General features: G+C 42.6%; 1 protein-coding gene across 1 annotated transcript; it reads left to right on the forward strand.

The window, feature by feature from the left end:
* Nucleotides 1-10,328: 10,328 nt before the first annotated feature.
* On the forward strand, nt 10,329-11,279 carry LOC116874060 (olfactory receptor 2Z1-like). The gene has a single exon (XM_032868485.1). It carries the CDS (start codon nt 10,329-10,331, stop codon nt 11,277-11,279), a length of 951 nt encoding a protein of 316 aa, XP_032724376.1.
* The last annotated feature ends 255 nt before the right edge of the window (nt 11,280-11,534 follow it).

Genomic DNA, 11,534 nt, shown 5'->3' on the forward strand with positions numbered 1-11,534 from the left:
GAAAACATACATCCATGAAGATGAGCCAACAAGAGCTGTGTACAACAGCTTGGATGAGTCTTTCATATTTTATTCTTGTGAGAAAACATACTCACATGCACGCACACACACACACACACACACACACATACACATACACACAAGACTACAAAACTATCTCTCCATAAGCAAAATCAAGTATCCAAAACAATTTGTGGGGGAGCCTGGGTGGTTCAGTCGTTAAGCATCTGCCTTTGGTTCAGGTCTTGATCCCTGGGTCCTGGGATGGAGCCTCGCATGGGACTCCCTGCTCAGCAGGGAGCCTACTTCTCCCTCTCCTGCTCCCCCTGCTTGTGTTCCCTCTCTTGCTGTCTCTCTCTATCAAATAAATAAATAAAATTTTAAAAAAATGTCCTACCTACTCTCAGATGGATGAACAATGAAGAGTGTGTGAGAGATAAACAGATAGGCAGATAGGTGATAGATAGATGATAGATAATAGTTCATTAAAGCACATCTAGCACAGAGTTAATAAATGGTGAATCTAGATGAAGGGCACACAAGTCCATTGGACTATTCCTGCAACCTTTCTGTAGATCTAAATTTTTTCAATTTAAAAGTTGTGGAGAAAAAGTTCAAAAATGTGAAATGCTAATGTTCATAGAGGTTTTGTATGTAATAGCCTCAAATCTCAAATAACTAAAACGTCCATCAATTTGTGAATGTATAAACAAATAGTAACATCTGTGCAACGGACTACAACTGAGAGATGAAAAAGAAATGCGTTCTTGATTCGTGCAGCAGCATGGGCGGTTCCCAAAGGCACGTTAAGTGAGTGAAGCCAGACCATAAGGACTAGCTAACTATAGGACCTCCTCTACACAGAGCTAATTATAGTGACAGAAAGCAGAATATACTTGTCTGGAATTGGGGATGGGGGATTGACTGGGAACTTTGAGGGAGTCATGGAAATGTTCTACATCTTGATTGTGGTTGAGTTTCCATGCCAAATTCATCAAATATATATAACTTCAAATGATGTCATTGTATGTGAATTATATATCAATAGAGTTGATTTTGTCTAATAGCAAAACTAAACTATATTGTTTAAGGGTATAGAGAGAGATATACATCGGTTAAAAAATTGTAAAGAAAATTGGTAAATGATTATCAGAAATTCGGGATACTGGATAAGTCTGGAGAATTAACCTGTGTGATGAGAAACGCGTATGTGACGTTTCTGGATCTGGAAGCATCTTTTACTGCACTTGGGTTGTAAATGTGTGAACACTGATTACATAACTATTCATTGATTGTATATATTTGTTTATACATTTTGTGTATATACATTATATTTCACAATAAGGATCAAAATGTTGTGAAAAGAGATATGAAAATACTTTGCAGAGTTAAACTGCCAAATAACTGTTAATGGAATAGGGAACTTTATAGTTCCCTTGCTTTTTGGGATCAAATGTAAAAAAAAAAAAAAGATTTTCCAATTTGCATGACCTACTTGACACCCATCTATCAATTAGCATTTTCTGCAGACCTATTTTAGAAGACAACGTAATGATAATGTCATCTTACTTTTTTTAAAAAAGATTTTATTTATTTATTTGACAGAGATCACAAGTAGGCAGAGAGGCAGGCAGAGAGAGAGGAAGGGAAGCAGGCTCCCCGCTGAGCAGAGAACCTGATGCGGGGCTCGATCCCAGGACCCCGGGACCATGACTGGAGCTGAAAGCAGAGGCTTTAATCCACTGAGCCACCCAGGCACCCCATCATCTTACTTTAACCACCAATTCAGAATATTTTTATGTCTGATATTGGGTGATATTGCCCTCTAGATGATTCCCATAAATTTTGTTTCCACCATCCTAGAGATAAATTATTTAAGGGAGGTGAAAGATAAGGACAGAACCTTCGTAGACCTGGACTCACCATCAGACAACTCAGAAGCGTTGGAGAGATAAAAATTTAAACCCAAAGAACATGCCAATTCATGCATACAGAATGAGCTAGGTTTACCATTGAATAGAGAAAAGGTCCAGAATGCCTGCATGTAGGCTGTAATTGACTACCAAGATGTAAATTTTCAACTCTATTTTATGGAATTAAAACTGCAGTTGATACACATCACCTTATGGTAAACAGTTGGCACTTACTGAATTCACATGGGTTTTTTTTGTATTAGCCATGCCTTTTAATTTCCTGATGTGTTGACACCTAGGGCCTTGCTGACTCTGGAGAGACTAGACAATTTCTGGAGGGAGCAAACAACTCACTTAAGAGTACCTCATTCATATGCATGTCAACGCACCCAAAGCCCATACCCCCAACTACCTCCTTTGTCTAGATACAAATCGTATAATTCATATAAATTTTATGTAATTATTTATAAATATTCATATACCTATTTTATATTTACAAAGTATTTATAAACATATTTTTAAATTTATATGCATTTAATTATATCTAATATTCATCAAATATTTATAAAAAGTCATTGTATATATGTCCCAAGAAACACTCAAGAGATTCCAAACCACCCATACCTTCCTACTGCTCGTGAACCCTCTGGCTTAACCACAGACCGCAAGAGTTAAAACCCAAAACAGACAAGACCACTTAACTCATTTTTTTTTCTTTATAAAATTATTTATTTGAGAGAGAAAGTGAGCAAGAGAAAGAGAGCGAGCGCGAGTGGAGAAGGAGCTGAGGGAGAAGCAGGCTCCAGGGAGCCGGATTGGGGGGCTCCGGTAACTTGGAGTACCCTGGGATCACCACCTGAGCGAAAGGCAGCCCCTTAACCAACTGAGCCACCTTGGCGCCCCAAGACCGCTTAACTCTTGCACTAAATCCCATTGTGCTTATTTCTTATGCATTTTAGGAGGCACTGATAAAAGTGTTTTGCAATGACCCCAAAGTTTCAACGGTCAGACCAGAAAAATCCCACTAACAATGGACCGCCCAGAAGACCACACTCCACACGCCCCATTCGCCGCCCAGGTGACCGCCCCTAACCGCGTGCTTTCTGCCTGCGCTCTTGCAGCAACACCCCCTCCCCCACAAACTCTCCTTATAAAACTCTAGGTGTCCCTCTTGTGGGCACGAGAGGTCCGTAGCTAAAGTTTGAGCCTGCACCTGCCCGGGCTGCCCAAACAAGAAACAAATCTCTCTCTTTTTCTTCCCAACCCTCCTCTCTTGAGTTACTGGCTTCTCTTGAGAAGAGTTTATCCGAGTTTATTCAGGCAACAGTGTTGGTGAGCCCAGCCAGAGGCTGCGCTCTCAATTTGTCCAGCCCCCCTGGGGATTCCGGGAAAGGGGGGTTGCCATTGGCTGGGGCAGCGCCAGGGCTGCCGGTTCCTTTTCTGAGTTACAGGCTGTGATCCATCATCTGGTAAGAGCACCTGTACTCTTAGGCGGGCCGAGCAGCAACCTTTAAAAGTAACAGCAAACCGGGGCGCCTGTGTGCCTCAGTAGGTTAAAGCCTCTGCGTTAGGCTCAGGTCATGATCCCGGGGTCCCAGCATCGAGCCCCGCATTGGGCTCTCTGCTCAGCGGGGAGCCTGCTTCCCTTTCTCTCTCTCTCTCTCTCTCTGCCTGCTTCTCTGCCTAGTTGTGATCTCTGTCTGTCCAATAAGTAAATAAATAATCTTTAAAAGTAAAAGCAAACTAAAATAAGTTAAAAACAGAGAGGGAGGCAAACCGTAGGAGACTTTTAACTCTAGGAAACAAACTGAGGAATGCTGGGGGTGGGGGGGATGGGCATTAAGGAAAGCACATGATGGAATGAGCACTGGGTGTTATATGCAACGGATGACTCACCAACTTCTACCTCTAAAACTAATAATATAGTAAATGCTAATTAAGTTGAAATCAAATAAAATAAAAAAATAAAAATAACAGAGAACTTCAAAATGCACACAACTAGAAATTGGATCGATGAAACCATTTTTGAAACCAGCGGAAAGGCAGGTCTGGGGTGGTGAAAGTTAAGAGTTTAGTTTGGACCTATTGAGCCCAAGATCCCTAAGAGTCTGCCTTTTGGAGATGTTTCCAGGAGCTTTTATAATCTGGAGGCCACTTCTCTCCCCAGTCCTCCAGATGCGTGGAGATGTCAGGAATCCTATTGCTACACACCAAGGGTCTTAAATTTTGTTTCATTAGGAAATAACTTAGATCTACTTACTTTCTGGTTATTTGTGTTTTTTTACAACTTATATTTTAATTAACTTCCTTTCAGTTTTCCATCTTTTTGGATTTCATATTTATTTTAATTAGCAATAAAGAAACCTGCTATTGAAAAATACCACACAGAGGGAGACCCTACACACATAATAGACCTCTCATGTATCTGTTTGCTGGTGAACCTCATGAAATCATTCATGGACATCCATTTAAAATCTTTGGAAATGGCCCTGGGAGCATATTGCAAATGAAGAAACATTTGTTTATTCCAGAATTGCCAGGTGGTCCCTTTGCTAATGACACAACCACAGAGCAGCATATTCCCCCATTGCTGGCTTTTGGTATCTCCTCTAAGCAGCTTCTCCAACAGGACTGTGATCCCCCTCCCCCCTCTGTCATGGTTTGCTTGGGGCTTTGCACTCACTCTTCCTTCAGGACAGGATGCTTCTCTCCGCTAAACACACTTTCCCCAGTCTTCTTGTAGTTTTTAATCTTGGAATACCTTTCACTTTCATTTTTGAAATATGGCTTTGGTGGATATATGATCCTCTGTATCTTTCCTTGACCTGGTGCTTTTTGCCCATGAGGTACAAAGCAGGTTCATGGAAACAAAACCCCAAATCATTACTAAGAAATTACTCATGGGATTTTCGGAGAAGCCAGAGGATCAGTAACTTCTCTTTGGGCTGAATTTGATCTTCACAACTGAGTCCTTGCTTACTGTCACCTCTGACTCCCACCTCCACTACCCCTTAGGGTTTATCTTCTCCAGCTGCTCCTTTACTTGACATCTTTTCACCTCCATCACGGTCCCTGACATATCAGAAGACATCCAGAAGGGTACAAAGTAATCACTTTGGCAGACTGCCTCACCTGGATGGTTTTAGCTGGGATGAATGATTGTCTCCTTGACCATGATTTGTTTGTAGCCATTGCCTACTTTGTATCTTGCCTGCTTTTATAACCTATAAGCTTACAGCTCTGGGTCCAGCCGGTTGCATCTCAGTTCATTATTCTTGTGCACTCCCTGATTCATCACCTGATTTTAATCAGGGTATTATTACACCCACACTAAAACCTTTCTAATCTCTTCAGTTATCTTGCCAAGGGGCTTACAGTTATCAGTACCTTCGATCTTCACTGAGTTCTCTTGTGTCTGTGAGATCGTGAGCACCCTCAGAGACTATGAATTGGAGAAGGGAATTACTCTAAAATAGGTAGAATAAGTGGGGCTATTTCCTGGTTATTCTTCCAAATTACAGCTTCATTATTTCACTCAGAAAAGATTCTCTAAAATTAGAAATGCTATTTTTGTGTGTTCATGTTCTTTTACATCCATGTTAAAAATACATTAAGTAAATAAATAAATAAAGATTCTCACAATCCCTTCTCCCACAAGAGGACAAATAAAGACTTCTGAATTATCTGACATTATTGTTTGGCTTTGGATTCTTTGAAAAGTTCAATTATCCACCCAGGGATTCCCACCTTCCTGGAACTGAAGGTTGGAGAATGTATCTCCTGGCATAATTTCAGTCTCAAGGGCTTTAGCTCCCATGGTGATTAATTTTCTCTCTCTGATAAAAAGGGAAGATAAAAAGAAGCTTTCTGATGCAACACAGTCCCTCGGAGCCTCTATCCTCAGACAATTTTGTCATTCACTCCATAGACCAAGGCAAGATTCATTAACCAAAGGTGCTCGGTCCCAGGGAGGTTTTGTCAAGAAGGATACCCAGGATAAGGAGAATTGAAGTATGTGTGGGAGCCAAGAGGGTGTCTCTTAGACCCTGGCAAGTGGAGGTGAGAGTCTGGAACCCCACTGTTTGTGATGCTTTCTGGAGAGTAAGCATGTTTAGAGAGGAGATATTGATGGCAAGAAAAAGCCCCTGAAGTTGATAATTTTATATACATTTTTATAATCATGCAGACTTTGAGTATATGCAGGCATCTGGAGGGACAAAGAAGACTGTATACACCTCTTAATCTTCCCCCAGCTCACCAGTGAGCATCTTACCATTTGTTTTACCTCAGCCCATCAACACTGCCTCAAGCCTCGAGCCTCATGCTTTGTGCAGCAGGCGGGAGCAGGGGGTTGTTTATTTTAATGTCCACACATGAACTTCCACAGAAGCTGGTGAGCTGGGAGGACCTGGTGTCCTTGATCATTGCCCAAATATTGGACTTAAGACATGCTCACTGCCACAGCCCGGAGACATCCTTCAGCACCCCTTCCGGAAAGTCTAAAACACTAACATCCCAAAGCAGTTTTCAGCAATCAGATCAGATCAGCTTGGAGAGCCAGGACAGAAAGAGGCAAACCTCTGTTCAGCTGGCAGAGTAGTAAGAACACATGATTGGGACCCCTCAGAATGGGTTCAGGTGCCAGGACTGCCAGTCAATCCCTGTGCCACCTTAGACATGTCATTACACTAAGTATTTCCCTTGAAGATTTTGTCATCCAGCAAATGCACAAGGAGCACTTCTATGTTCCTTGTGCTGTGTGGTCAGGAGTGAGGGTCAAACAGAAAACAATTTGTGAGCTGAGCTCTCAAGTATTCATTATTTGATTACTAAATTAGCAAAGGGAGGGAAAGGCAGGAATGCAGTGTAACTTGAATGGGCCAGAGGCACTTTTGCTTCTGTGGACCCCTTCTTCCAAAAATAACAATATTAAACAATTATAATTTATAGCGTGTTATTGGTATAAAGACATTTATAGTTCTGGTTGGATGCAGTCATCTTTTCTCCTCTGGTTTTAAAATAAATAAATACATTTTAATATACCCTGGACCACCCGTGTCATCTGATGGAGGAAGAGCTCGGCCATGCTTCCTCATAGGTGAGAAATGCTGTGAAGGTTTTGTTGGCAACAGAGAGTCTGCTAACTCCAGTGCCTCTTCTCTCATCTTTCATTTCAGCAAAGGATATCAGATCTTAAAAAGCAGACAGTAAAGAGGGAAACATAGAAGTGGTTTAAAAGTCAACTCCAAAAACAGTTGGAGGGGCACCTGGCTGGCCCAGTTGGTAGAACATACAACTCTTGATCTCAGGGTCATGAGTGCAAGCCCCATGTTGAGTGTAGAGCTTACTTTAATAAAATGGTTGGAGTTGAAGGGGCTTTTCATCCTAAGGTGTGAGGTAGCTGACTTAGAACAAGGAGACAACACACCCAAAGCCAAGACCAGTTTCTGTCTAGGGCTTCCTGCTGCCTTGGGAAGGTGGGTTTAGTGGAGGGAAGCATCCTGTCCTGAAGGAAGAAGGTGTGCAAAGCCCCAGACAAACCATGACAGAGAGGATGACAGTTCTGTTGGAGAAGCTGCTTAGAGGAGATTCCAAAAGCCAGCAATGGGGGAAGGTGCTGTTCTGTGGCTGTGTCATTAGCAAAGGAACCACCTGGCAATTCTGGAAGGAAAGTGAGGTTAGGGAAACAGGGTTGAGTATGAGGGAAGGAAGGAGGCCTTTTATAGGTAAGCCATTGGGGAGACATTATATAGTCTTCAGAGGTAGAGGATCCAAGGTACCAGGACAAGTAGTACTGAGTTCACATCATGCTCTAGACCAAATGACACTTCTTGGATGTAAACCATGGTTGATCTTCATGGTTTCTTAAGGTGGAGACTGGAGAGCTGTTGACCAATCCACTGTAAGGACCACCGTGCCAAAGTCAGGTGAGTGTGTGGGAGAGCATCACAGCAAGGGAATTCAAGACCATGAACCCACAGCTAGTGAAGTGGCTCCTGTCCCAGGACAGGCAGTAGGATAACTGTCAAACAGAAGAGAAAAACTTAACATGACTGGAGCAGGAATGCCAAAGGTTTACTTAGGAAAGCAGAATCTGAATGATCCATTATTTTTTGTTGGAAAGTAAGGTGTGAAGAAAAACACAGGAACCCTAGAATCATACCAGCTGTTGTTTAAAAACTAATTCTACCACTTCTTTGCTGGGTGATCTTGGACTCCTATATGAGTGTCCTGGGACCACTGTGTGGTCTAAAACAACAGACATCTGTTCTCTCACAGTTCTGGAGGCCAGATTTTCAAAGTCAAGGTGTTGCCAGAATTGAATCCTTTTGGAGGGTCTGAGGGACAATCTGTCCCGTGCCTCTCTCCTAGATTGTGGAAGCTCTGGCAATCCTTGGTGTTCCTTGGCTTATAACTGGGTCAGTCCATCTCTGCCTCTATCTTCACATGGTCACCTTCTTTCTGTCTCTGTGTGTCATCTCTTTGTCTTACAACAAAACTAGTCACTTGATTTAGAGAACACCCCAAATCCAGGATGATTTCATCTCAAGATCCTTAATATAGCTGCAAAGACCCTCTTTCCATATAGGGACACATTCTGAGATTCCAGGTGGATGTGAATTTGGGGGCAATGTTATTCAACCCGGTATAGTTGGCTACTGCACTTCTTTGAATCTATGCTCCTTCACCTATACACAGCAGATGATAACATGTACCAGTAAGATCAAGTGAAAAAAAATGCCTGTAACACTTAAATGGTAAATCTTAAATGCCTATAGTACTTAAAATTATCCAGCCCTAAATGTCAATAGTGTCAATATTGAGAAACACTCAAATGAAACCCATCAACCTTTCTCTGATCTTAACATGGTGTCTGGTACATAGCAAGTGCTTAATAGGGATCATTTCCCTTTTTCCCCTTTGGTGGGGCACTTGAGGTGGAGATGTGGGTGAAAAGAGAAGAAATAAGTATGCTGTCCACTTGAAAATCCTTTGACTGGCTCCAGAGAGACTGACTGGTTATGAGTTTGCCCCAAAGGATAATGATTAAAGAACAAACCCTTCTGTATACAGAGTCACGGAAACAATGCAATTCTCCAGAGATTTAAGTTGGGACTAGTCTTTATTAATAATTTCTTTAAAATGTACCTGGAAATTCAACTTCACAGATTAATCTCTAGGCATGCATCGGGCATGAAGCTTATCTCTGCTAGAAAACCAAGATAATGGACCCAGGAGATCTCCCAGAGGCTCTGCTCCAGGTCAGAGAAGAGTTAATGGATGTCAGTTGAAGGGTTTCTCAACCTTGGCACTATTGAAATTTGGGACCAGACAGTTCTTTGTGGTGGAGACCATCCTGTGCATTATATGATATTTATAGCATCCACTAGCAACTCCAGCCATGACAACTGAAAATATCTCCAGATATTGCTAATGTCCTAGGAAAGAAGGCAAAATCACCTCTGGTTGAGAACCACCAATTTAGGATAAGAACAGGGAAATTGTCATTTCAGGAGAGCATGACTGAGAATAAGCTTGATAAATTTTTGTCATGCAAGTGAACAAGAGTTATAATGTTGAATAACATCAACAAAAAGGGCTAATACATGTTGAACAGTCTTACTATATGTCAGACACTGAGCTAAGTACCAGACATACATTATCCTATCATAGATGAATCATCCTACCCAGCTGACTTTTTTAATGTATACATTTCCTCTACAATATGACTAATAGCTGTGAACTTAAAACAAGAAATCTCCATATGGTTGCCATTGAGTTAAGTTGTTTAATTCATTATCTCATTTAATACTACCAGCTACTCCTACAAGGAAGGTGTTATTTATCCCTATAGACAGATGGGGAAACTGACTCCCAGAAAGGTTAAATAACATGTCCAAAGCCACAAAGCTAGGACACAGCTGAGTTGGTATTTAAATCTTGCTCTATCCAAGTTCCCTTAACCATACACCAAACAATCCACACACTCCATATTCCTTCTCCAGGCTCATCATCCCTTATTATCTTTGGCAAATTCTCCCTACTTGATATATAATCTCTTTGGAATACCTCCCCTGCTTTGACTGAAGGGTGTCTTGGATGGGGTATATTCCAATACTCCACTGGGACTAACTTGCACTCCCTAGCTCAGGGACAGAGTTCAACTGAAAATATTGGTGGATAGTGCTTGCTTGGAAGGCAAAGACAAGACTTTGCTATTCCCATCTTCTGACTAAAGCAGACACAATAAATCAGTGATTTTTTTTTCCTACTGAGACTGAAAATGCTCCTCATCCTTCTTGAGACTTTAAGCAACTACTACCAAACAATTTTATTTGGCATGTAAGACAAGACCCACGGAGACTCCTTCCAAATATCCTGTTCTTCGTACAGATGTGTGATGCTTCCTGGAGGATGAGAGAATCAAATCAGTCAGTGATCTCAGACTTCACTCTCATGGGGCTCTTCAGCCGCTCAGGGCCACATCTGGTCCTGTTCTCCCTTGTGGCTCTCATATTCACTCTGGGCCTTCTGGGCAATGCCATCCTGCTCTTCCTGATCCACACAGACTCCAGGCTCCACACACCCATGTATTTCCTGCTCAGTCATCTCTCCGTATTGGACGTTGGCTTTCCACTGGTCACCATCCCCAAGATGGCAGCTGACTTCCTGCAAGGAGAGGACTCCATCTCCTTTGGGGGTTGTGCAGCTCAGATGTTCTTCCTGATGCTGATGGGTGTTTCTGAGGGTGTTCTGCTAGCCCTCATGTCTTACGACCGCTATGTTGCTGTGTGCCACCCCCTGCATTACCCTGTGCTCATGAGACGTCAGGTCTGCCTACTCATGGTGGGCACCTCCTGGTTGTCGGGTATGCTTGTGGCCTCTATCCAGACCTCCATCACCCTGCACTTCCCCTACTGTGCCTCACACACCGTGGATCACTTTTTCTGTGAGCTGCCTGCCCTGCTGAAGCGGTCTTGTGCAGACACCTCTGCTTATGAGCTGTCGCTGTCCATCTCGGGGGTGCTGATCTTGCTGCTGCCCCTGTCACTCATCACCACCTCCTACAGCCATGTGTTGAGGGCTGTTCTCCGCATGCACTCTGCCAAGGCCCGACACAAGGTCTTTACCACCTGCTCCTCGCACATCACTGTGGTGGGGCTCTTTTATGGGGCAGCCGTGTTCATGTACATGGTTCCAGGTACCTACCACAGCCCACAGCAAGACAATGTGGTCTCCCTCTTCTACAGCCTTGTCACCCCTACACTCAACCCCCTCATCTATAGCCTGAGAAACCAAGAGGTTCAAATGGCTTTGGTCAAGGTCCTTGGCAGAATTGGCTTTGGGTCAAAGAGATGTTCCTAGGACCCTCCCTTACAGTTGAGGCCTGTCTCATTTGCAGTTCATGTGGTGTAAGGTGTACTATAACCAACTCCTTTTCTCCTCCCAGACCTGCTTTTTTTCTTGAAGGTTTATAGAAAACAAAAATAGTGAACCCAATCACTTAAACAAGAGGAGGGTCTATTTGCTTGGGTTGTGGGTTTTTTTTTTTCATTCTTTTTTTTTTAAGATTTTATTTATTTATTTGACAGAGACCACAAGTAGGCAGAGAGGCAGACA

This window comes from Lontra canadensis, unplaced genomic scaffold, assembly GCF_010015895.1.
Source record: "Lontra canadensis isolate GAN:19392208 unplaced genomic scaffold, GSC_riverotter_1.0 scaffold35, whole genome shotgun sequence".
Lineage (NCBI taxonomy): Eukaryota > Metazoa > Chordata > Mammalia > Carnivora > Mustelidae > Lontra > Lontra canadensis.

Excerpts from the sequence above, each read along its gene's own strand:
- LOC116874060 (XM_032868485.1), top strand. The coding sequence starts at position 10,329 with ATGAGAGAATCAAATCAGTCAGTGATCTCAGACTTCACTCTCATGGGG.